This window comes from Jaculus jaculus, chromosome 19, assembly GCF_020740685.1.
Source record: "Jaculus jaculus isolate mJacJac1 chromosome 19, mJacJac1.mat.Y.cur, whole genome shotgun sequence".
NCBI lineage: Eukaryota > Metazoa > Chordata > Mammalia > Rodentia > Dipodidae > Jaculus > Jaculus jaculus.
Genome location: NC_059120.1, coordinates 34,480,766 through 34,508,599, shown reverse-complemented (window position 1 = coordinate 34,508,599; position 27,834 = coordinate 34,480,766). Strand labels below are relative to the sequence as shown.

The 27,834-nt window shown below is 38.9% G+C and overlaps 1 protein-coding gene across 1 annotated transcript in view; it reads left to right on the top strand.

Moving 5' to 3' along the window:
- Positions 1-27,834, top strand: part of Man1a2 (mannosidase alpha class 1A member 2) — a 183,784-nt gene that overhangs the window by 83,739 nt on the left and 72,211 nt on the right. The window contains exon 6 of the mRNA XM_004667515.3: positions 3,000-3,094. Within this exon, the coding sequence (XP_004667572.1) occupies positions 3,000-3,094 (95 nt within the window). The remainder of the gene's footprint in view (positions 1-2,999; positions 3,095-27,834) is intronic.

The following is a 27,834-nucleotide window of genomic DNA, read 5'->3' as shown; positions in this document are numbered from 1 at the left end:
TTATCTATCAAGCTGCATGTGGTTGCATTGGCCTGTTGTAAATCCAACATTTGGGAGTCTGAGCAGGATTATGAGAGCTCAAGATCAGGCTGGACTACAAAGTGAGACTCTGTCTCAAAAAAATGAGAAAATAAAAATCACTTAAATTTCCTTAAACATCATTTAAAAAAAATCAACAAAACTGTGAACACATTCAAACTGTACCTTACTGTGCAGTAATACATAACTATTTCTTCCTGTCTCACTGCAACTCAGTACCCCTAGATCACCCTGCCCCTCAGTGTCTGGTAGCCACCATTCTTTTCACAATTCTTGTGTCATCAGTGCTTTCCTAACTTGAGTGAGCCAAGACCCTTACTTTCCTTTTTTTGCCTGATTATGTCCTCACTAATGCTCTCCATGTCCATCCATGTTTGCATATGACAGGGTTCTGTTTCCTTGTGTATGTGTGCTAGATTTTCTTTGTACATTCATCCTTTGTTGGACATTTCAATGGTTTCTGTTCTTGGCTACTGTGAGTGGCACTGTATTGAGCATGGGAGTGCAGGCGCCTCTTGGACATACTGATTTCATTTCCTCTGGCTGTATACCTAGTAGTGAGTGGGATTGCTCATGCATATGGTAGTTTTCATTTTGATACTTTTTGGATTTTGCATTATTTGCTTACCTTGCATACTAAAACCTGATCTTGAGTGTGGCTGTTGTCTATATAAATATTTTCTCAAAATAGGGAGTGTGAGTCATTAAAGGGGCTGTATATTTGTTACTAAATTGAGATAAGTATACTATGTAAGGAAATGTTTCTCAGTGACATTCAGGTATTTTCTTTTTTTGAGTACTGTATGTATGAACTTATTAGTGATACACAGTAGTTAGTTGATGTTTTGTTAGCTAATTGTAGATGTGAAATGAGAATGCTTTCTTTTTTGAAATAGGTTATATTTGTCTTTGTTTTTGAGGGGCAGGGACTCTGTAGTCTAGGCTGGCCTGAAACCCTCAATGTAGCCTAGGCTAAACTGGAGCTCATGATCCTCCTGCCTCTTCTTCCTCAGTGATGGGACTATAAGTGTGCACCAGCATGCCTAGTCTTCATTTTACAGTTCTTAATATTAGTGTTATACATAGAGAAAATTTAATATATAAAAGTATGTAATAAATACATGGCATTAGTAATAGTTCTTAGATTAAAAAAAACTTGATCCCTTTGTCTTTCTGGTAAACAGAGGCAATATTATATAACTTGTCTTTTCTAACATGTAAATATAAATATAGAGACATCTGAATTTATGTTTGCTTTTCTGAATTAGAAAGGTGAGTGGAACTTACATCATTATGCTTTCCTTTGGAGGTTTCTATGTTGAAGTAGATAGTGAAGGAAATGATGTAAATTGTAGATGTGTGAGTATATCTAATTAGTAGATATGTGAAGGAGCTTTATTTGAGTAACCTTGCAGAACATCTTGTCATAGTTTTTAGTTTTTCAGGGTAGGGTTTCACTCTGGTCCAGGCTGACCTGGAATTATCTATGTAGGCTCAGGGTGGCCTTGAATGCATGGCGATCCTTCTACCTTTGCCACCTGAGTATTAGGATTAAAGGCGTGCACCACTATACCCAGTTTTGTCATAGTTCTTTGTCTGATTATATACATTCCTCTAATTTTTTTTTTACCCTCAGTAATGTTGGTGTGCTATATTTAATATAATCTCAAAACTTTGATTTCTTTCAGGGTATCAATACCTGAATAATATAATAATAATATTATGTAAAAATATGTAATTATATTTAAAATATCTAGTAATATTTTATCAAAACTACTTGGCTATAGTAAGAAGGTACAGTCCTAAACAGTTGGCCAATTAGAAATCCATTTCATGAAAATGCTTGAGACAGATGGGCAAATAGGGCACTTTTTCTGTGAAGCATGGGACCCAGTCTTGGTTTTGAAGCTCTTAGTCAGTGGTCTTCAAAGTAGAGTATACATATTTATCTACTGGGATAGACTGAGAAAGTAGTAGAAATTTTATGTCTACAGCTTGGTAATAAAACACAAGCAAACTGGGCATGGTGGCACACACCTTTAATCATAGCACTTGGGAGGCAGAAATAGGAGGATCATTGTGAGCTTGAAGCCATTCCAGGAATTAAATGTGAGTTCCAGGTCAGCCTGTGCTTGAGTGAAACCCTACCTCAAAAAAACCCAGAAAAAAAAAAAAAAATAATACACAAGCAATAGAAAAGTGTTTGTATACATCTTGCTAAAAGTCAGTGAGTTTAAATGTTTGGAAATGTCTGATATTTCATCCCTTTATTGCTTTGGGTACCAGAAAAGCATCAGTAGGAGGACACAAGGAAGAAGCATTTATAACTGCCAATGTAAACTCAGAATGTGAACTGAAATGTTTCCTTTCCTTTTTTCGGGGGGCGGTGGTTCGAGGTAGGGTCTCACTGACCTGGAAGTCTCTGTGTAGTCTCAGGATAGCCTAAAACTCATGGTGATTCTCCTGTCTCTGTCTCCTGAGTGCTGGGATTAAAGGCATGTGCCACCACGCTGGCTCTTACCTTTTGTAATGTAGTTAAAATTTCATGGAAAATGTTGAAACATGGACATATTGATAAGAATTCAAGGGCACGTACCCAAATTGCATTTCTTCTTTTTTGTTTAGTATTTGAGCTAGGCTTGATTATGTTGAATGAAAACTCCTAGTGCTTTCTCTTTTGGCAGGTGAAAATACAAATGCTGTCAACATTAAAACTATGTCCTGTTTTTATAGTTAGTTGTAGTTTTAGGGTTTTGCATGCTGAACACCTTTCTTGGAATCCAGTTTGCAAATATTTGCTGTAATTACTGTATGCTCTCTGGCAACGATGAGAACCCCCACCTGTCCCCAACCCGTTTTTTCTTGTACCGAATACATTTTGGTATGCATACTATGAGAATAGCAGTGAGCAAATACTTAACTAATGGCCACAATTTGTGACTGTTCATGTTTTTATCCAGATTTTCAAGATTAAAGCAGTGCAGTTGGCTGAGAAACTCCTTCCTGCCTTTAACACACCCACTGGTATTCCTTGGGCAATGGTAAATCTGAAAAGGTAAAGGCTTTTATTTTCTGGTGATTTTTTTTTTCTATTCTAGAGTAATTAATTGACTTGATGTTTTAGTCAGATTTTCTTGAAAAAATAATTATTTTGCATATGTATAGAAGAATAAAGTAGAAACATTTTCCAATTTTAAAATATGTCCTTTACTTTGAAACAACTCAACTGCTTAACAACCTCCCTCGCCGTGCTTCTCCAGATGCCCTCTGTCCACATTCTCTTGGTCACTGGATAGGATAGGAGAGTTCTTTTATTTGCTTCCCATTTCTACTCAGTGCCATAATGGCTTCTGAATCCTTTCCCCATACCACCTGCTGATCTTCTAAGTCAAAATAGGAAACAGTATGCCTGGACATGAAGCCTTCCTATTGTTAAATCCATATTAGTGATAAAACTCCTTTAAGTGACTGTAGTATCTATAGTGTCTATAAGTTATTCAGTTCAAAATAAACTCAATGCATTGTACTCTGTAATCTATCTTATTGTAAGACTGTGACTTTGTTTTAAAAATAGATTAGATATTTTCTTACTTTATGTCATGCAGATATATAATTAAAATATTAATAATGTCAGCATTTTAATATATGTCAATTTTGCTTACTGAATTTTTTGCTGCTCAAATTTTCTGCAAATAATATTATTTGGATTTTGCAAATTACATGAAAATTGACGTTTGCTGTTCTGCACCTGGACACCATTGAACAAGTTAGACTTGCACTTGTGTTTCTGTTAGTGTGAATCTGTGTCATCTTTATTTGAAAAAATAACCCATTTTAGTCACTTCTTACTAATGAAAGGACTTCATAGTTTAGATGTACAGTGAGAAATCAGCATTTAACACTGAACAGTAAATGTAACTTTACTTTCTCTGATTCATGTGCTATGTATAACCCACATAACCTTCTTTGTGAGGAAAAGTTAACTAGCTGGGAGGAAGCTCCCTGAAAGACTGTAGCCAAATGATGTGTACTTGTTTTCTTTCTTTCTTTAGTCTCATGACAGATTTTCTGATAGGGAAAAGGTCTTGTAAGGTTCAAATTTGAAAGAAGACAAGGCAGTTCTTAGGCCCAAGGTTTTTATTTAATAACAGGAGAAAATGGCTGATTCTGCAGCCAAACAGAGAGAGGCTTCTGAACCCTGAGTGAGATGAGAAGAGCAGCTCTGGCTTCCATGGAAGGGAGAAGGGAAAGTACACTGTGAAGGAGGAGTCTTGACTGGGAAGTGTGAGACTTACGGTGAGAAAAGTTGAGCTCATAGGGCTCAAACCTGCTTGATCAGATCACTTACTGAACTACTTTGGGGGAGTGAGGCTTAGAAAGCTGTAGACAACTAGGGCCACAGTGGGGTGGGGTCATTTGGGGGTTAGTCAATTTCCCTAATAGTAAGTAAGGATGACCAGGGCCCTAGAGGCAGCTTTCTTGAAATGTAACAGTTTTCAGGGTCCATGTCTTAAGCAGTTTATAAAGTTAATTTTTATTTAGTTTCTTTGATGATGATGATGATAATTAATTTTGTGTGTGTTTTTCTAGATAGGCTCTCACTATTGCCCAGACTGACCTGAAATTGACTGTACTATTAGGGTGGCCTTGAACTCACAGCGATCCTCCTACCTCTGCTTCCAAGTGTTGGGATTAAAGGCATACACCAACTCATTTGACACACACACACACACACACACACACACACACACACACAAACACACATACACACGGGGAGGGGAGGGAGAAAGACTAACAATGAGAATATGGGCATGACAGGAACTTTAGCCCCTGCAAACGAACTCCATACCAGGTACATGTACCACTTTGTGCATCTGGTTTTATGTGAGTACTGGGGAATTGAACTTACTGGGGAATCGAACTTGGGTTGTTAGGCTTTGCAGGCCTTAACTGCTGAGCCATCTCTCCAGCCCACAAATCCATATTTTAATGTAGTTTAAATATCATAAATATTATTTTTCATGTTGTGTTAATGGTTTTTCTCTCCCTTTCTGGTTTCTACCTGTTTCTCATGTAGCTCATGCTAACAGTTCACTGTTTTGTCTTCTATAATAAATGCAGCTTACAGAAACACAAGCGTATACACCTACCAGGGCTTGTTAAGTGGTATTTTGGATGCTTGATTGTCTGCTACTCATTTTTCTCATTTAGTGATAACTCATGGATGGAAGACTCTCCCAGGTCAGCTGATAAAGCTATTAACACGTCTTTCTAATGGCTGCATAGTAAGACTAGGGATAATTGTGTCATAATTTTTTTCATCCATTTCTCCATTAGTGGCATTTGTTTAAATTACTTTGTCATCATAAAGTTGCTGTGACATCATCATCTTATGGATCTTTGTTGGAGATTTTTTTTTTAATCCAGGAAATAATTTTAAACAAATAGTTATTTCTGTGGGACAAATTCTCAGTATATTTACTGAATCAAAGGATCTATGCATTTTTAAAACTTAATAGATGCTGCCAAATATGCTTTTCAAATATGCTGTAGTATATATTATACTTCTGCCAGCCATGTAGGGAAGTTTCCAGATGCAGGTATAGGGTGGAGCTTTCTGTTTTTATTGGGGGGGGGGGGTTCAGTCTAGCCCAGGCTGACCTGGAACTCACTCTGTACTCCCAGGCTTGCCTTGAACCTACAATGTTCCTTTTGTCTCTGCATCCCAAGTGCTGAGATTAAAGGTATGTGCCACCACACCTTGTTTACATTTGTTTATAATTTTTTGTGACTGAAGGTTGTAAAGAGTTACTGATTGCCATTTTCACTTGTATTTGTATTGTATTCACTTGTATTGACCAGTGAGTTTCAGCATGCTTTTCATAAATTTCTTGGACATTTAGAATAGCTTTTTATGTATTAACTGTGTGCTGTGAGTTGTGTCCTCCTAAGTAATTTGTGAAGCTCCTTATGTAGACATAATTCCTACATCCCTGCTCTCCTGCTTGTCTTTTGTCTTGTATATAATATGTTCTCATACTTTAAAATTTTCATTATTCCAGTACAGATGTTACAATCTTGCTTGTACTCATCTTTAGTTTTTACATTATAGTATCCTGTAAAAGCTTCTTCTTTTTTTTTTTTTATGAAAGAAAAGGAGGGCCAAAGCCAGAGGAAGAGAAAAAATAGGTGCACCAGGGTCTCTAGTCACTGCAGGCAGACTCTAGACGCAGGCACTATCTTGTACATCTGGCTTTACATGGGTACTAGGGAATCGAACCTGGGTTCTTAGGCTTTGTAGGCAAGTGCCTTAAAGGCAGAACCATGTCCCCAGCCCCCTATAAAAGCTTTTTAAATGTTGCTTTAAAATTTTTTGAATATGTCAGCTATAAAGTTCTCAAATCACCTTTATCAGACTGAGTAAATTTCTCTTTTCATTGGGAGTTTTCTTTTTCTCTTTTCAAACACAGTGTTGTATATTGTCCAGATAATTTTTCTGTGTCTTCATTTTTGCTTTCTTTCTCTTATTTTCTTTTTCTACTTGAAGTCACTTTGGTTCTCTTTCCTTGTTTTTTTATGGAGCAGTAGTTTGTTGAATTTAGATATTTATTTATTATTTTCCTATAAAGCTGTAACTTCCTAGGGGTTTTACTAGATGGATTTTTTTCAGTGTTTGTAAAATATATTCTGATTGCTATTATTATTTTTCTTTTATTCATCAATTATGTGTAATTTTGTCATTTGGTTGCTAAATGTTAGGAGATTTTTTTTTTTTTTGAAAGATTATGTATAGTTTTATTTCTGAGTCTTCTCTTCCACAGTCTACATGTCTGGTTTTACCATATTGTTCTTGTTACTGTGACTCTGCAGTATAATATCAGATCAAATTTTATAATGACTTTTGCTATTCAGAGTATTTTGTTTTTCCATATGAATTGGAGGATTTGTGTGTGTGTGTCTGATTCTGTACAGAATGTCATTAGGATGTTGATGGGGATTGCAATAACTTTCAATACAGTGTGTCTGTTTGTGCAGCATTAAGTTTGCCAATTAATGGGTAAAGGGACAATTTCCATTTTCTAATGTCCTAAGTATTTCATTGTAGACATCTTTCACCTCATTGGTTAAGTTTGTTCTTTTGTATTTTATTTTAAATATTTAGTTATTTGAGGAGGGAATGGAGAGAGAATGAGCATGTCAGGGCCTCCAGCCACTATAAACAAACTGCAGACTCATGTGTCACTTGTGCGTCTGGCTTACATGGGTCCTGGGGAATTGAACCTGGGTCCTTTGGTTTCACAGGCAAATGCCTTAACCAGTAACCCATCCCTCCAGCCTAGTATTTTATTTTTTGAAGCTATTACAAATGGGAATTTTTCTTTGATTTCTTCCTTGGCTTGTTTATTTATTGGTATGTAGAAAAGCTGCTAGCTTTTTTGTAGGATAATTTTGTATCCTTCTACTTTGCAGAAACTGTTTATCAGTTCTAAGAGTTTTTTGGTTGTGATGGTTTGAATGTAAATTCTTCCCCAGGGGTTCAAATCTCATGCTTGATCCCTAGCTGGTGGAGCTTTTGAAAGGTGCAAACTTACTAGAGGAGGTATGTCAGTGGAGTCAGGCCTGTGGATTTTATAACCCAACCCCCTTGCAGCTTCCTCCCTGCCAGTATGGGTAGCGTGAGCCAATTTCTTGCTCCTGCAATGCTTTCCCTGCCATGATGAAAGTTCTCAAAACTTACAGCTGAAATAAGCCCTTTCTTTCTACTCTACTTTTAGATTGTTCTTTTTGTATAAGACCTTTAGATATATCTTTAGGTTGAAATCTAATTTTTCAGTGAAAGCACTTGTAGCTGTCAACTTTCCCCTTAGAGTGGCCTTACCTGCATCCCAGTATAATCTATTAACTGTGTAGGGTTCTCTTAAATTATACCTATGTTTTCATTGGGTTGTGAAAATTTTTTAAATTTCCTCTAATTTTTTCAGTGACTCACTGGTTATTCAAGGTGTCTTGTGTAGTTTCTACATACTTGTGAAGTACCTACAGATACTCAGGGTGTGCCGTGCAGTCTCCCCACGCCCGTGCAGTGTCTGCAGTTACTCGGGGTGTGCCGTGCAGTCTCCCCACGCCCGTGCAGTGTCTGCAGTTACTCGGGGTGTGCCGTGCAGTGTCCCCACGCCCGTGCAGTGTCTGCAGTTACTCGGGGTGTGCCGTGCAGTCTCCCCACGCCCGTGCAGTGTCTGCAGTTACTCGGGGTGTGCCGTGCAGTCTCCCCACGCCCGTGCAGTGTCTGCAGTTACTCGGGGTGTGCCGTGCAGTGTCCCCACGCCCGTGCAGTGTCTGCAGTTACTCGGGGTGTGCCGTGCAGTCTCCACATGCCCGTGCAGTGTCTGCAGTTACTTGGGTGTGCTGTGCAGTCTCCACATAGTTGTGTACTGTTTACAGTTTTTCTAGGTGGTGACATTTAGTTTTATTTAGTACAGTATGTACTGATACAAGAAATTATTTCAGTTCTTTTGTACTTGAAAGACTTATTTTTTTTTTAATAGCCTGGTTGTGAGATTGGTGTTCTGTATGTATTGGATGGAATATTCTGTATATATCTGTTAAGTCCATTTATTCTATGGTGCAGTTTAACTTAAAGGTTTCTTTCTTGAATTTTAATTTGGATGGTTGGTCTAAAGATGAATATAGAGTGTTGAATTCTTTCCCTAATTTTAGTTATTTCTGTACCTATATGTGCTTTTATTATTAGTGTTTGTTTATGCACTTGGGAACCCCAATGTTGGGTACATGTATATTTATACTTGTTATATCTTCTTGATGAATTGTTCCCTTTATTAATATGTTATGGTCTTCTTTGTTTTTAATGAGTAATTGTGACTTGAAGTTTACTTTATCAGACATGAGAACAGCTATGCCAACTTGGTTTTGGCTTTCATTCATTTCTAAAATTGTTTTCTGGGACTGGAGAGATGGCTGAATGGCTGAAGGCACTTGTTTATAAGACCCGAATGCCCAGGTTTAATTCCCCAAGACCCACATAAAGCCAGATGCACAAATTGACACATGTGTCTGGAGTTTGTTTAAGCCCTGGTGTGCCCATCTTTTTCTTTCTGTTTTTCTCTCCTTGCAAATAAATAAGAAATAACATTTTAAATTTTTTTACATTTTTTGTCTCAAGAATGTTTCTTTTTTTTTTTTTTTATTAGATATGGACATATTTTGTAGGTAAACAGCACATGTTGGTAGCATCCTTTCTCCCTCCCTGCTCTTTTCTAAAGAAACCTTCATTGTTGGGGATGCAGGTCAATGCAATGGGGATTGTGGGTCATGCATTACTGGGTAGGGGGGTGGAATGTCTCTGTGCAAAATGTCCCAACTTGTGGCTCTAACAATCTTTCTACCCCCCTCTTCTATAAAATTCCCTGAGTCATGCTGGGAGTATTTTAAGTCAACTTCAGTGATGGGCAATTAGGAGCCACTATATCTCTGGTTTGGTAGGTGTTGAGTGTACTCAGTGTCTATCTCCTTCACCCTTGTGCTGATATCAGATTCACTGAGTAAGCAGCTCTCTAGCCCATTTCCCCCATTTCTCTGTGGTTTCAGCTGAGGCCAGATTGGAGTACACTGTGTCACTTACCTCCTCAGGTCTAGCTGCTGTCTGAAAAAGAGAAGCAGATTCTCCAGTGGAGAATAAAGTCAGCACTGATTAAGTGGGATAATTGTTATTGATTTAGAAAGAATTAAAAGGGTGTAGACCCTCTTATAGTCTAAGGTTAGTGGGAGCTTGACAATGGAAAGCAGAATCATTATCTGGATATGATTCTGACTTGTATCCCAGGTCCAGATAAGGTTTCCTTTTCACTGAGCAGATCAGTTAGCCAATCCAAAAGCAGTTGGTTACCCATTATGGCTGTGTGCCACTATTGTACTTGTGTGAGCATCATGTCAGGTTGTTTGCTTCTGAGACTTACTTAGACTTACTTGCTTAGACAGATGTTGGCTACTTTCCCCCAGAAGCTCATGTAGTGCCTTCCAGCACTAGACAGGCTAATTATCTGGGAACTGGCTCTCCTCCAGATTCCAACCAGGTCTCTCTGCATTTGATGTCTTCAGCAGTAGGGTCTTATCATTAACCTCTGGTGGGTAATCAAGTGCTCTGACAGAAGTCTGTGTTGTTTGTTTTGGGAGATCAAATCATTGTAGATGTAGACCACATCCTGGTACAGGAAAATACAGGCCAGTGCCAAGGGAAAAGAAAAAGAGAAGAAAGAGAAACAGGAGAAATTTGAGGTTAGGTTTCGTCTCACCCTCTTCAGGGTCTTTCAATGCAGGTGGTCCACCTAAGGTCCTCTTGAGGTTTCCACCTTTTAGTCTGACTTCTAGGATATAGGGTTCTATGGTACCAGTTCAAATTGGGTTCAGTTTTGTGCCCCTTCATTCTTCCCTTCCCCCACGCCCTACTTCCCTATTGTCCAAATCTCAAGATGCTATTCATTTATGTCAGCAACCTGGGCTGATCCAGGTTAGGAACTGCAGATGAGTGAGAACATGCAATGGTTCTCTAACTGTGATAGTGTGAGTTCACTTAGAATGATCTGTTCCAAGTTTGACCATTTTTCTACAAATTTCAATGTGTCATTCTTTTCTTACTGCTGAGTAGAATTCCATCATGTAGATATATCACATCTTGGTTATCCATTCATTCAGTATTGGGCACATGGGTTGATTCCAGTTTTGAGCATTACGAATTGTGCAGCTGTAAACATGGTTGAGCAAATATCTCTGAACTGAGATGGGGAGCTTTTAGGGAAAATGCCCAATAAGGGAATAATAGGGTATGTAGGTAACTGTATTCATCCTTTTCAGGAGTCTCCATATTGATTTTCACAGTGGTTGTACCAGCCTACATTTCTACCAACAGTGAATGAGTGTTCATATTTTCCCACAGCCTCACTAACATTTGTTTTCACCTCACTTGATTTTTTAAAAATGTTTGCTATCCTTACTAGGGTAAGGTGCAATCTCAGAGTTGTTTTACTTTGTATTTCCCTAATGGTTAGGGATGTTGAACATTTTCTTATGTGTGTGTTAGCCATTTGTAATTCTTCCTCTGAGAAATCCCTATATAGTTTTCTGATCCACTTTGGGAGTGGGTTTTTTTTTATTGTTTTTTTTTTTTAAGATTCTGACCCTTTATTTTTTTAAATTTTTTATTTATTTATTTGAGCGCGACAGACAGAGAGAGAAAGACAGATGGAGGGAGAGAGAGAGAGAGAGAACGGGCGCGCCAGGGCTTCCAGCCTCTGCAAACGAACTCCAGACGCGTGCGCCCCCTTGTGCATCTGGCTAACGTGGGACCTGGGGAACCGAGCCTCGAACCGGGGTCCTTAGGCTTCACAGGCAAGCGCTTAACCACTAAGCCATCTCTCCAGCCCTTTTTTTTTTATTGTTTAGTTTTTGAGTTCTTGTAGATTCTAGATACTAGGTTTCTGTGAGTGGTAAGGCTGCCAAAGATTTTCTCTCATTCAGTGGGTAATGTATTGGCTCCACTTGTGGTATGTTTGTCTGTGCAAAAGCTTTTTGGCTTCATGAGGTTCCATTGGTTGAGTGCATGTTTAATTTCCTTGGCTACTGGGGTTTTGTTCAGAAAGTCTTTTCTCAGTCCTATATAGTGGAGAGTGCCTCCTATTTTTTCTGTCAGTAGTTAAAGAGTTTTAGATCTTATATTGAGGTCTTTAATCCATTTGGACTTGATTTCTGTGTATGGGGAAATGAGTGGTTCTAATTTCATTTTTCTACATATGGTCATCCAATTTGTCCAACACCATTTGTTGAAGATGCTATTTTTTCTCCAGTCTACATTATTGGCACCCTTGTCAAAGATCAAGCAGCTGTAGTTGCTTGCCCTAAGATCTGGGTCTTCAATTCTTTTCCATTGATCTATGTTTCTGATTTTATTCCAGTACCGTGCTGTTTTGTCATCATGGCTTTGTGATATAGCTTTAGATCAGGTATGGTGATACCATCAGAGGGTTTTTTGTTTTTGTTCTTTTCTTCTGGGGATATGTTTGGATATCCAAGGCCTTCTGTCATTCCATATGAATTTTGAGAGAACTTTTTCAATCTCTATGAAGAATTTTTATTGGTGTTGCTTTAAATCTGTGTATTGCTTTTAGTAGAATTGCCACTGTCACAATATTAATTCTAACCATCCAGGAACATGGCAAGTCTTTCCATCTTCTCAAGACCTCCTCTCTTTATTGAGTGCTTTTATGTTTCATTATGTAGGTTTTTCACATCCTTGGTTAGTGTTTTTTCAAGGTATTTAGTTTCTCTTGTTGTTGTTGCTATTGAAAATGGGATAGCCTCACTGATTTTTTTTCCTCTGTATATTTGTCCTTTGCATATAAAAAAAAACTACTGGGCTGGAGAGATGGCTTAGCGATTAAACACTTGCCTGTGAAGCCTAAGGACCCCGGTTTGAAGATCGATTCTCCAGGACCCACGTTAGCCAGATGCACAAGGGGGCGCACGCATCTGGAGTTCATTTGCAGTGGCAGGAGGCCCTGGCGCGCCCATTCTCTCTCTCTCTCTCTATCTGCCTCTTTCTCTCTGACTGTCACTCTCAAATAAATAAATAAATAAAAATATTTAAAAAAAAAAAAAAACTACTGATTTTTGTGCATTAATTTTTGTATCCTGATACTTTGCTAAAGGAATTTATCACCTTTAGAAGTTTTAAGATGGAGACTTTTGGGTCACTTATATATAGGACCATGCCATCTACACATAGGGCTAACTTGACTTCCTCCTTTCCAATTTGAATCCCTTTTATTTTTCTTTCTTCTGACTTACTGCTTGGGCTAGTACTTTTAGTACTATGTTGAAAAGCAGTGGTGAGAGTGGTCACCCCTGTCTTGGTCCCAATCTCAGTGGGAACTCCTTGAGTTTTTCCCCATCAAGTATTATTTGGGCTTTAGGAGCTTTAAATATAGCCTTTATTGTGTTGAGATATAAACCCCACTATGAGTATTCTTTCCAGTGTTTTTATCATTGAATAGTGTTGTATTTTGTCAAAGGCTTTCTCTGCATCAATTGAGATGATCATGTAGTTTCAATGGTTCATTTTACTTATGTGGTGTATTATGTTGACCGATTTTCATATGTTAAACCATCCTTGCATCCCTGGCATGCAGCCTACTTGATCAAGTTGGGCATTGCTTTTTGTTGTTGTTGTTGTTTTGTTTTTATTTTTGTCTTTTCAAGGTAGGGTCTCCCTCTAGCCCAGGCTGACCTGGAATTCACTCTATAGTCTCAGGGTGGCCTCAAACTCATGGCAATCCTCCTACCTTTGCCTCCTGTGTGCTGGAATTTAAGCCGTGCACCACCACACCTGGCTTGGCTAATGTTTTTGATGTGTTATTGAATTTGGTTTGCAAGGATTTTGTTCAGGATCTTTGCATCTAAGTTCATTAGGGATGTAGGCCTACAATTTTCTTTCCTTATTGCATCTCTGTCTGGTTTTAGTATTAGGGTCATGCTAGCTTCATAAAAGGACTTGGAGAGGATTCCCTGGTCTCTGATTAAGAGGAACCGTTTGAGAAGAATTGGTTTAAGTTCTTCTGTGAAGGTTTGATAGAATTTAGCTAAGAAGCCTTCTGGTCCTGGACTTTCCTTTCTGGGGAGGTTTTTGATTACATTTACAATCTCCATGGATGTGATAGGTTTGTTTAGGAGATTTTGGTAGGTGGTGTGTGTCTGGGATTTCACCCCTTTCTTCCAGATTATCCAATTTTATGGAGTAGAGGTTTTGGAAGTATGCCCTGATGATTCTTCTATTCCATTGATGTCTGTTGTGATGTCTCCTTTTTCATTTCTGAGTTTGTTAATTTGAGGTCTTTCTTTCTCTCTTTTGCCTGATCAATTTGGCCAGGGGTTTGTCAATCTTGTTTACTTTTTCCAAAAGCCAGCTCTTTGTTTTATCCATTTAAAAAATTATTTTCTTAGTTTCCAATTCATTAATTTCTTCTCTAATCTTGATTGTTTTTTTGTGTCTGAAGCTCTTTGGGTTTGATTCTCGTTTTTCCAGTGCCTTTAGGTGGTCAGTCAGGTTATTGATTTAGGATCTCTCTGTCTTTGTAATGAAGGCATTTAGGGCTATAAATATTCCCCTTATGACTTCCTTCATTGTGTCCCATAGGTTTTGGTAGGCTGTGTTTTCATTATCATCAAATTCTAGGAATTTAACAACTTCTGTTTTGTTTTTTTTCCATGACCCATTCATTGTTTAAAAGTGTGCTGTTGGGGCTGGAGAGATGGCTTAGCGGTTAAGCACTTGCCTGTGAAGCCTAAGGACCCCAGTTTGAGGCTGGATTCCCCAGGACCCACGTTAGCCAGATGCACAAGGGGGCGCACGCGTCTGGAGTTCGTTTGCAGAGGCTGGAAGCCCTGGCACGCCCTTCTCTCTCTTTCTCTGCCTCTTACTCCTTTTCTCTCTCTGTCACTCTCAAATAAATAAATAAAAATTAACAAAAAACTTTTTTTTTAAAGTATGCTATTTAGTCTCCAGGAGGTGGTGGAGTTCTTGTTATGTCTTTTGTTAATTTCTAGCTTTAAAGCATTCTAATCTGACATGATGCATGAAATTACTTCAATTTTCCTGACTTTGTGAAAGCATGCTTTATGGGCTAATATATGGTCAATTCTGGGTTGCTGAGAAGAATGTATATTCTGTAAAATTGGGGTAGAACATTCTATAGAAATCCATTTATGATGTTGTTGATCTCTATTATTTCTCTGTTGATTTTCTGCTTGGATGATCTGTCTACTGATGATAGTGGAGTAATGAAGTCTCTGACTATGGTGGTATTGGTGTTTATTTCTGGTTTGTTGTCGAGTAGATTTTGTTTTATAAACTGTGGCACACCTGTGTTTGGGGCATATATATACATGATTTTGATGTCTTTATGTTGGGTCATTCCCCTGATGAGTAGGAAGTGGCTTTTGTCCTTTTTGATTACTTTTGGCTTAAGTCTATTTTATCAGATATTAATATAGCAACACCTGCTTGTTCTTTATTTCCATTTGCTTGGAATATCATTTTCCAACCTTTTCAACCCTGAGGAGGTATCTATCTTTAATGGTGAGGTGGGTTTCTTGAAGACAGCAGATAGAAGGGTCCAGCTTTTCTATCCATCCTGATAACCTGTGTCTTTTTATGGGTGAGTTAAGACCATTATTATTTAAGGTTATTACTGTGAGGTTTGAATTAATCTCTGCCATTATGAGTTGTTTCATGGGGTTTGGTGCTTTCTTGTGTTCTGTACTGTTGTGAGCCTGGTTTTTTTTGGTTACTGTGATCATCTTCTTGGTTCTTGAGATTGGTTGTTTGACTGTTCTTTTTGGAGTATTCCCTCCAGTATTATTTGTAGGTTTGGCTTTGAATTCATATGATCATAGAGTTGAGTTTTTTCATGGGAAGTTCTTCTTTCACCATTAATTTGAGGGATTCTTTGGCTGGGTAAAGTAGCTTGAGTTGGAAGCAATAGTTTTTCAGACTTTGAAGTGTTCCATTCCAGACCCTCTGGCTTTCAGGGCTCCCATGGAGAAATCTGATGTCATTCTTCTTTTTTTTTTTAATTGAACAGTTTTATTCTGTTTTAGATTTAGCCTTGCTAATATAATATTGTAAGGTGCACTGCAGGTGTGCCATTCTGCTAGTTATTATTGGGACAACAAATGCCCTCGTCAGTGGCCCCAGAGGGCTGGGAAAACGAGTGAGCTTGTACTGTCGGAGCATGGAGAAGTGGCATTTACAGAAGTTCTTTTTTTTATTTTTTATTTTTTTGTTCATTTTTATTTATTTATTTGAGAGCAACAGACAGAGAGAAAGGGGCAGATAGAGAGAGAGAGAGAGAGAGAATGGGCGCGCCAGGGCTTCCAGCCACTGCAAACAAACTCCAGATGTGTGCATCCCCTTGTGTATCTGGCTAATGGGAGTTCTGGGGAATCGAGCCTCGAACAGGGTCCGTAGGCTTCACAGGCAAGCGCTTAACAGGTAAGCCATCTCTCCAGCCCTACAGAAGTTCTTGAACCCAGCCCGGGATATCCCCAACTACAGAAGTACTGTCAGCGCTTGCCTTGATGTTCAGAGTGCCTCAGCAATGTGTTCAATAGAAATCTGATGTAATTCTGATGGAATTGCCTTTGTATGTTGTGAATTGCTTCTGTCTTGCTGCTTTTAACACTCTCTTTGTTTTCATTGTTCAGAGTTTTAACTATGATGTGTCTTAGAATGTTTCTTCTTTGGTCCTCTCTTTGGTGTTCTATGGGCTTCTTGTGTCTGGATGAGCCTTTCTTTTGTGAGATTGGGAAATTTTTCTTCAATAATTTTGTTGAGCATGTTCTGTATGCCTCTGGTCTGGATTTCTTCTCCTTCTGGTATATCCATGACCTGGATGTTTGGTTGTTTTAGGGTGAACCACTATTACCTCGTATTCTGTTCACTTGATTTTTTAACTTAGCAAAATTTTGGCCTCCCGATGAATTCCTTCTGTTTTATCTTCTAGGTCAGAGGGTCTGTCTTCTACATGAGTAACTGTTGGTGAGTGGTTCTAGACAGGTTTTTATAATTTCTGTTTGATTTTTGTTTTTCTGTTGTGTTTTTTTGCATCGTGACCCCCTCTTGTTCGTTCGCTTGTTCATTCATATATATATATATTTGTTTGTTTGTTTATTTATTTATTTTTGAGGGAGGGTCTCACTCTAGCCCAGGCTGACCTGACCTGGACATTCTTGCATTTGATCAAGTCTTCATTAAGCTTAATCAACCGGTTATTGAGGTCTTCCATTTCTTGGTTTACCTTCAATTTATTCATACTTCTTTGGAGGGTTCTAACATTTTCTTTAATCAGGTTAAGCCTACTGCCAAAAGCTGAACACTCTAGGAGACAAGTCTGTTCAATGTCATTGATACGATTGTTGGTTCTTTGATAGTTTGGTTCATGTTCAGCATTCTTTTTAAACTGGAGTGTCATTGGTTGATTTTTCATTTGGGAAATGAATTCCTGTGATTTCACTATGGTTTCATTGAAAGCTTCCATAGTAGGACTAGTCATCCTTGGAGGAGATCTCTCAAATTTTCTGGCTTTCATTGGCTTTTTTTTGCATTGTTGTCTACCCATTTTAGGAAGACTCTATTTTATTGAGTAGGAAGCAAGTTTTTGTCCTTTGGCCCGTTCACACTCTGACTCAGGTGAATAGCGATGTTGGTACCCAGTGGCCAGTCAAGATACTAGAACAAAATGCCTGATTCAACACTCACCCTGGGAACAGGCCTCCTCAAGCAGGGCACAGTGGGACCTACCAGGACCAGGGGACTGGGAGGAGCAAGGGAACAGGGATCTGGCCTACTTCCTGCGGAGCCCCTCTAGCACACAGAGCAGGACAGGCAACTCAGACCTGGGGAGGAGCCTAGAAATGGATCTGGCCTACTTACTCCAGGCCACAGTGCCTTTCCACACACTGTCCCATGAAATAACATTTTAAAAGAAGGAAAAGAAAAGTGTTTTTTTCTTCACCTCTAAATCTATAGGTATCTTTACCAAGAGATGTGTTTCTTGGAGATACAGATAGTTGGGTTTTGCAGTCAGGTTCACATTGCTAGTAGAAATCACCCAACCAAGAGCAGCTTATGTCGGGGAGGGAAAAAAAGGTTTACTTTGGCTTACAGGCTCAAGATAGCCAGGGAAAATGATGCTATGAGCAGAGAGTGGACATCACCCTCTGGCCCACCACTTAGGTGGACAACAGGAACAGGAGAAAGTGCCCAACGTTGGCAAGGGAAAACTGGCTATAACACCCATAAACATTAGGTCTATTTTTTTTTAAGCCAGTCTGCTCATCTGTATGCCATTATTGGTGAGTTGAATCCATTTATATTTGAGTTTCTTATTGAAAGTTATTTACTAATTCCTATAAACTTGATTCTTTTAATGTTTGGTTAAATTTTTGCTTGTTCTTTACTTTCTCCCTTAGTAGCTGATATGGTGTTCTGGTGCACTATGTTGCACATGATTTATTCTTTTCTGCCTTTCCTTTGTTTAGCTATTCCTGTCATGAAATTCTTTCCTGTGCTTATGGGGTTGAAACTATTTTTCTTCCTCCTCTGTATATATTGTATTCCTTTAGCTGTCTTCTGCTTGTAGTTATAGTCTTCTTAGTTTGTACTTGTCTTGAAATGTTCTTAGGATTTCTTGAATTTTCAAAGCTAGCTTTGCTGGAGATAGCTAGTTTGATTGGAAGTTAAGGGCTTGAAATACACCATTTCATGCTTCCTTACCTTTAGGACAAACACTTCTAATATGTTTGCTTTTGCAAGTGCATTGGTGGTTTTTCCTTTACTTTTAATATTGTCACTTTGTTTTGTATGATTGACGTACAAAAAAAAATTGAGTATAATATGTCATGGAGTTCCTCTCCAGTCATGTCTTTTTGGAATTCTAATTCTTTTTGTGTTTGATTATTTGTTTTTTTCTCTCATTTTTTTGGTTTTTCGAGGTAGGTTCTCACTCCAGCCCAGGCTGACCTGGAATTCACTATGGAGTCTCAGGGTGGCCTCAAACTCACAGCAATCCTCCTACCCCTGCCTCCCAAGTGCTGGGGTTAAAGGTATGCACCACCATGCCCAGCTGTTTTTTTTCTCTTGATTTGAGAAATTTTCTGCTATGGTGTCATGGAGTAAATAGATTCTCTGACCTAAGTACCTTCTTCTAATCCATTGATCCTTAAATTTAATCTCTTGATGGTATTCTTGAGGTCTTTGATGTGTGGAGATGTTCATCTAAGTTTTTTTCCTTATTAATGTCTGAATATAATATGTTGTCGTCTTGTCTTCCATTCCCCATATTCTTTCTCCTTCCTGTCCAAATCTACTGGTGGTACCTTCAGTGTGTTTTTTATTTGATTCATTGAGTCATTACATTTCTAGCATTTCTGTTTTTAAAGTTTTAAATTACAGCCTGAATTTTTCTTATTTTTTGTTAACTTTTTCATTTATATTATTGATTTCTATGGTTTTTGCTCACATTTTCCTCTATATTGCTGATTTTCTTCCCCAATTCCTAGACTGAATTCATGTACTTGATTCTATCTTATTTGACTTCATTAATATTATTATCAGTAAATATTTGAAATCTTCATCTGGCACTTTACCTGTTTCAGTATCTTTCAGTTTAGTAGTGTTTATATTTTGGCAAGTCATGTTGCCTTTCTTTTTCTTATGTCTTGTATTTCTGTGTTATGATTTACATATCCATTGGTTTCGATAGCTTTTCTGGTTGTGGAGTTGGATCTTATTGAACAGCCTTCTCTTGAAGGTTCAATTCCCAGTATCACTCAATGAAGAGGAAAAGCTTTTGTAGCAGCAACCACGTCAGGTAGTACAAGATATAGAAATAGACTTAAAATTAATGGAAGCCCACTAATGCATCCCTAATCACCAAAGAACTGAAAAGGTTCAAACTACTGTGGAATGGCTAAGAAGCTGATAATTATATGGAGTAAGGTTAGGAATAATAGGCGAAATGAAGAAGAAACAGGTCATAAAAGGAAATAGAAGTGCTGGAGAGATGGCTTAGTGGTTAAGCACTTGCCTGTGAAGCCTATGGACCCTGGTTCGAGGCTTGATTCCCCAGGACCCACATTAGCCAGATGCACAAAGGGGTGCACACATCTGGAGTTCATTTGCAGTGGCTGGAAGCCCTGGTGCACCCATTCTTTCTCTATCTGCCTTTTTCTCTGTCTGGTGCTCTCAAATAAATAAATAAATAATGAATAAAAAGAAGAAAGTTGTGAGTTCTATTTTTTAAAAAAAGGAAATAGAAGTACAGTATAGAATGATATTTTGAAGTGGAAGAGAAATGAGCAAGAGAGCAGAAAAAAATTAATGAATAAAACTCAAAAGATTTTCCAATAATAGACAAGTTCAAAGATAAAATTAAATAAATGAAATATAGAGAGTAAAAGTAATGACATAATAGTAGTGTTAAAATAGTAAGGTAGGTTAGTAAGGTAGTGTTAAAATAGTAAGTGACCTACTTCACTAAATATGGGGGGTGCAAAAAACCAAGGGAAAGAATTATATTGCTGTTTGTAATGGTTCATTTTTAGTTGTCCACTTGACAGGATTTAGAGTCATCATGGAAAGAAATCTCTATGAATGTCTGTGAGCAATTTTTAAGATTAGTTTAATTGAGGTTAGTGGAGTCAGACTAACTCAGGTGACACTGTTCCATGCGTTAGTATCTTGGACTGAATAAAAAGGAGCAAGTGATTTGAACAGCAGCATTCATGTCTCTGTGATTCCTCATTGAGGTCACAGTGTGAGTTACTGCTTCATGTTCTCATCATGATGGAACTGTCAAAATAAACTGTCCCTTCCTTCAGTTGCTTCTTATCAGTATTTGGTCACAGCAGTGAATCCTAGAAAATTGCTAGCTATATGCATGGAGTGGGAGAAGGTTGAGTTTGTGGACGTTTGTCTTTCCTCCCATGGTTTATACTTTTGTTTAGTCTGTATTGGATAACTGTCTGATAGACACCAGAGCTCTCTATATCTTAACAGTGTTAAAAGATTTGAGGTTGGGGCCTTTTATCTGATTTTATCAAAGAATTGATAAAATGGACTTTGAGAAGGGTAAATTATGAATCATGAGGTTTATTATAGGAGGAATTAGATCCAAGGAGGAGGCAAACTAAAAGACTCAAGCCAGAAGAGAATTCTTCTTACCTGGCAGGAAAGGGGAAAGACCAGATCTACATGTTAGTGTTCAGAGAACTTACCCATGTGGTTGGGCTCCTTTATACAGATCAGGTATTTAATTAGGGTGAGTCTTATCTCATTCAGGCATGTAAGGAGAGACCTTATTGGTTCATGGACTCAAGGCGCTGATTCAGCCCATTTAAATGTGCTGAGTTTAGGAAGAAGTAGGAAGTTCCTACCAGGAAGTGTTGCATGCAGCAGTCGTGGATGAGACTGGATTAGACAGGAGTTTTAGTTATGCTGGGGCAAACAAGGTAACATCTCCTTGTCTCCTTGGGCCTTGTCCCTGTGTGACTGCCTATAAAAAGCTATCTTGCTCTTGGTTCTCCTTCATTAGTCTTCCTTCTTTTTGTACCAGGGACCTCTGCTAACCCTGCTAAGATTCCTTGGATTGTTCCCCTCTGGTGGCTATTTTACATGTGAGTGTGGCACACTGAGATTGGTGCAGATAGATGCCATATCTTCATACTTTCAATACCTCCTATTTACCACCTGTTTGTTGCTGTGGGTATCAAGAACACCCGAGGCACTTTTGAGTTCTCTGGATCAACCACAGTAAATGGCAGATAAGTGGCTGTACAGATCGTTCCATCCACAGGGCCTTTGGTTCAAAGCTATCAGACACAGGATTTGTTCTCAGATGATGAGATTACTTTCATGACAGCTAATCTTATGCATTTCCTGAACCTTCTACTCCCTTGCCCCTTCAGTTTATCAGTCCATAACTTCCTCCTTGTGCCTTCCCTCAATCAGGGGCTATAGCAGGGCAAATTTTGGCTCCCTGACCTGTGAACATCTCTTGATTAGCTTAGGATAGCTTAGGTTTTAACCATAGGATCTACCTCAAGATGGTGTCTGGCCTCTGCCCTTCTAGTCATATGAGTAACAAAATGAAAGTTCTCGGCATCCAATAGAAGAAACATTGTTTCACCCAAACCTGCAACTGTGTTTGAGTTTTGTAAAAAGCTGTGGGCTTGTCCTGAGGGCAAGACTGTCCATTTGTTACCTGCTTACCTTTTGGAAATGCTCCCTTCCCACTACTGTGCGAGGCAGGACTCAAGCTGTTTGTTGGTTTTTCTCAGCAGTGATGGAGACAGAAGCTCCACATCATCACTCTCAAGAGTCTAAAGAGTGTTCTCAATCTTTTAGGGACCACAACTCAGGCAATCCTGGAATTTATGGCTTTGACCCAGACAAGAATTTCAGCACTAGTTAGTATGAAGCAAAGTTGGGGTTTTATTGAAGTTACTTAAATGTAAGTGTAAGCATGAGGGTTAAGAGAGTAAAAGAGGTACTCCGAAAGAGAAACACCCCAGAGCAAGAATATGGCTTTTGAGGTACACATAATAGATTTACAGTTAATGAACTATAAAGGATACATACAGGAACTCAACAAAGGTAACACTCTCATTTGAGATTCCAGAATGTCAGGAAAAGGAATGACGCCCTACTCAAGTTCATATAGTTAGGCCTTAAGCCTGTTTCATAACTATTTTAATATGAAATATCTATGTATTAAAGGGATATTGTTTCCATGAAGCCCTCATAGCAAATGTAAATTGTGCTAGAATTTTTTTGTTTGTTTGTTTTCTTTGTTTTTCGAGGTAGGGTCTCACTCTAGCCCAGATTGACCTGAAATTCTCTATATACAGTCTGTAGTCTAGAATATAGTCTGTAGTTTCAGGGTAGCCTCAAACTCACTATTGATCCTCCTATCTCTGCCTCCCAAGTGCTGGCATTAAAGGCCAATTATCTGAGCGGTAGGAAGTGCTTATGTCTACTCTGAGAAAGTGTCTACCATTACTAGTACATTCTTATATCTGTAAAATCCAGGCTTCAGTAAAATTAATTTCCCATCTCTTCAGTGGCCCCTGCAATGGATAATAGCCACTTGTTTAGGGAGTCAGATGGCCTCAAGCAGGGCCAGTATCTTGAGTATTTTTAATTTGTTTTCCCTTGGAGATGATCATTCCCCATTCTCGATAGAGGGTTCCACATACATGAGCCATGGCAAATGCATAACAGCTATCAGTGTACACATTTATGACTTTATCTTTTCCATATCTCAAAGCCTGTGTCAATGCTGTTCGTTTGGCTTTTTGAGCGGAGGTCCCATGCCCAAGAGCTTGAGCCCACAATGTCTTTTCCAGTGTTAACACTGCCGCCCCTACATACCTGACTCCATTAGAGACAAAACTGGAACCATCAGTGAACAGTACCTCGTCAGGGTCGTCCTGTAAGGGTCCAACAATCACTGAAGAAAGATTCTAGACACAAATAATATGTAAAAGCAAAGAGCGTTTATTCTGCATAGTAAGCCAGTATGCAGGGGTCAACCATTCATGCAAAATGGTGACCCAGAGAGGAGCTTGCAGTCTCGTTTTAAGCACAGCTAGAGGAATTTTGAAGTTTTTTTTTTTTTTTTTTTAATGATTGGCTAGGCAAGCAGTAATTACAGTTGTGTATTTCTGATTGGTTGGAGCAGAAGGATTGCAAAATAGTGTGAAAGGGACATGTCTCCAGGAGCTGACTCAGCCCCTGGGCAGTTATCTTTTTCAACCACATGTCAGGATCACTTGATTAACAGCCTGCCCTTTCTCAGAAGTCTTGTTTACCTCTCCAGGAATCTGGAACTTAGGCCTAGTTAGGGTGGCACCTTACTGAAGCCTGTTGTGGTGTCAGTTTGGTCTCTTCAGTCCCATGGGATGTCTGTGAGATCAGGCTGGAGACCCTGGATAAATTCAAGGCTTTCAGGACAGTTTTGAATCAGTTCCTCGGGATTAGCATCAGACAGGAGGGTGGTTGGGTTGAGAGCAGTCATCTTTGAGAATCTGATCCCCAATACTGGGTTCTTCGTGCATTTGTTCTCCACCTGTCAGAGGTGCTACTCAAGAGGTGTTCCACTGACTGTGGTGCGACAGGGTGGAGATTCTGTCGCAATGTTAGCTTGTGAGCCTCTTTCACTAGCATTGCAGTTGCAGCGATAGCTCTGAGGCACAGTGGCCAGCCAGCAGCAACAGGGTCCATTTGCTTGGTGAGCTCCACTACCGGCTGTTTCCAAGGACCTGGAGCTTGAGTAAGCACCCCTTTTGCGGTACCTCACATTCCAGCCACATACATGCACATAAATACATGTAGCTGGAAAGGCTTGTGGATGTCAGGCAGTGCAAGTGTTGGGGCAGGTACTAAGGCTTGTTTCAGTTGTCAGATGCCTGCTCTTCAGTCTCAGTCCAGTTTAAGGGGAGCTTCCTCCTCATGTGCAGGAATAGAGGGGCTTTGCAATTTCTGCAAAACTCGGGATCCAGAGCCGTCAATACTCAGCTGTCTCCCAAAATTCCCTGACTTGTCTTTTAAGTGGTTGGGTGAGGAATTCTGAGGATGGCTTCAATACATCCCAGTGAGAGTGTCTTTTATTTTATTTTATTTTATTTTATTTATTTTATTTTATGTTGAGGTAGGGTCCCACTCTGGCCCAGGCTGACCTGGAATTCACTATGTAGTTTCAGGGTGGCCTTGAACTCATGGCGATCCTCCTACGTGTTGGGATGAAAGACGTGCACCACCATGCCCGGCTTGAGAGTGTCCTTTTTCCTTGGTTAAGTTATAACCCTGGTATACAGCTGATGAGGTAGAAAGTTGGGCCTTTTGGGCTGAGACCTGGTAGCCCTTCTTTCCCATGTCCTCCAGTAGCTCCTCTGTGGCCCGTTTACAATCCTTCTAATCCTTTGCAGCTAGTAAGAGATCGTCCACATACTGCAGTAGGACTGTTTTGAGGTGAACAGCTCTAAACACTAAGAGGTCTTGGCTGAGAGCCTCATCAAACAGGGTGAGAGAATTCTTAAGCCCCTGTGGTAGCCTAGTCCAGGTCAGTTATCCAGAGTAGCCTCCTTCAGGTCATTCCACTCAGACGAATTTGGGCTGAGTCAGCTTGGCCAAAGGGGTGCAGAAGAGGGGCCCATCAAGTCCAGCACAGTGTACACTTAGCTTGATGGCTAGGAGGCTAGAGGCTGAGGAGGCTGTGAGGGTTGGAAACTGTAAATGTAGCAAGTCCCAGACCAGAAATGAACAGAATGCCACCTGAATAAAAATTAAAAAGAGGAGCCAGCCAGTGACTGTCCCCTTACAGCAAGGAGAACAGCCTTGTGCTGTTTTAACAATGAGTTTTTAAAGGCAAAATTCACAGTCCTTTACAATGATCTGAAAACCCTCCAGCTATTCCCCTCTTCCCCCATGATTCTCTTTAGCAAGAGCACACAGGCATGATTACAAAACCAGAATTTTTGCAGTCAGCACCAGGTACAAAGCAGATACCAAATATCAGGCCATCCTGACCTCAGGGCAAGAGCAAACTCCAGGTGACTTTACTAGAACCACATCCTCATTCTTGTAATTAATGCTCTGTGCTAATCTTTATGGCTCCTTGAGAATGTCAGGAAGGCTGAGTGGCTTAAGATGGCTTCCCTTAGGTCTGTTCACCAGAGGTTGTTTCAATCTAACCATCTGTGAGGTGAGAAGGTTGTTCTTACATTGTAGCTTTACTTGGAAGACAAGTTTATCATTACTTATCCAAAGCCCTTAAACATGTTTCTTTTGATTACTTCTCCCTGTGGCTGATGAATGTTAGGAAATAATTAGAGCCATGGGACAAGGAAAACATACACACAGAAATGTTCGTCATAGTGTACTTTATTTAAAAAAATACAGGCTCAATGAGAAAGTGAAACAAATACAGTGTGTAAGATAATCTGTTGCCACATATGTGATATCATAGGAAAAATATTTATATTATACTTAATATTTTACTAGCCATGTTATAGAATAACATTAGGATTAACAATAGTGCATATTTTATTGGTTTTACTGTGGAATATCTTCATTTAAAATTATTTTTCAAGTAAAATCATTTCTAAAAAACTTAAAGATGAATATTCTTATACATTTATCCAACTTTGAAATTATAAATATCTCCACTTGATTATTGTGTGGGTTCCATTTATAGTTGGCTTAGAGCAAGTTCTACTTAACTTTCAGATAGTCCTAAAATGTGCATACTATAATATGTAAATAATCTAGATATGTATCTTTGTTTTGTTTTTGTTTTTGTTTTTTGTTTTTCAAGGTAGGGTCTTACTCTAGCTCAAGCTGACCTGGAATTCACTATGTGGTCTCAGGGTGGCCTTGAACTCATGGTGATACACCTACCTCTGCCTACTGAGTGTTGGGATTAAAGGCATGCACCACCACGCCCAGCTTAGATATGTATCTTTAAAAATTTTTTTTTTAACTTTTTTATTATGGAGAAACTTTGTATGGACACATCATATGTTGGTACCAACATTTCCCTCCTCCCTGTACCCATTTTGCTGGGGACCCTCCTCAGTGGGATTGCTGGTATTCACCATGGGGTTGTGGATTTACGAGAGCATCAGTCAGTCATTGTAAGGGGGTGGGGTGCAGTGCTTCCAGACATTTCCTTCCACTCTGGCTCTTACAGTCTTTCTGCCCCCTCTTCCATAAAATTCCCTGAGCTGTGGTGGATGTTTTAAGTCTACTTTATTTAGTGCTGTGCTCTCCATAGCTTCTGGAGTTTTGTGTTGGTGTGTGTTGAGTCTCCTCAGTGTCTGTCTCCATCACTGTGGTGCTGGGTGACAGGCTCACTATGGAAGCAGCACTCTTACTCATCTTGCCATTTCTTCTGTGGTTTCACTTGGGTCCTGGCTGATGTGTGAGGTGTGCGTGGTTTATCTCCTCCATTCTTGCTGCCTTCTAAAAAACAAAAACAGATTCTCCAATGGAGAATGAGTAGACCATGTGTCTTTTAATAATTTTAAATCTCAGTGGAACAGATAGCTCTGTCAGACAACTTTTCTCTAAGTTAATATTTTCTACTTTAAACTTGTCCATGACTTGAATTCTCTCATTTCTTCATTTTTGTTGGGATACATTTCAGCATTAGTTGTTTGCAGGGTTTATTCCTAATAATTGCAATTTACTAGATACTTTTTTCTTTGAATGCATAGATTGAAGCTCTTCAGGAAAATTTCACAGAATACAACCCAAAATGTAGATGAGTCATTAGCTAAACAATCAAAATGATTATGGAATACTTAAGTTGGTTTATCATTTAATCATCAAAAGTTTATCAAATATTTCTAAAAGCCTATTGCTAGTGGTTATCTAGGAAATAAGTCATGTCTTTTGTTTGTTTTGTTTATCCATATAAATTGCAATTTTTATTATTCAGATTCTCTGGGTAATATTTAAAAGATATGTATATTTTAGTATCTGTGTTTTGATCAGTTGAGAAATCATAACATTTGTAGAAGAGTCATAACATTTGTAGGAGAGATCATGATCAGGTTGGTTTTGAACCACTCATCTTAAAAATTTTTTTTTTAGTTGAAAAATTTCTATCTTCAATTTTATATATTGTGTTTTAGAATTTTCTCATTTTTTTCTAGTTAAAATATATGTAGGTGTCATGTTTCAACTTTCATATTTAAAATTTCTGAATTAAAGGATTTTTTTAGAATTTAGTATTATTAGAAAATGTTTGAATGAACTATAAGATGAAATTTTCCTTCATTGCTTTTGGCTGGGAAGCTTTTATATGCTGAAGTATTGGACTTCCCAGGCATTGCTTTATCAGAGATCACTTCCCTTTGCTAAGCCTCAGGTGAGAGTAAATAATTTCAGAAACACTTTCTGTGATCATAATTCACAGAGATTTTATTTTTTTCATATTTTAATCTATATATTTATATAGTGTGAGGGGTACTTGTGACACCACATACTTATGGAGGTCACCTGTTTGAAATAAGATCTTTTGCTTCTGTATATAAACAAATGAATGTCAGACTGTCTGGCCCATGGGCTTTGGGATTCTCCTGGATCCACCTCTGACTGTCATTGGGGTTAGAGATGCATGTGCCACTTTGCATGTGGGCCTTAGGTGGGTGCTAGGAAATAGT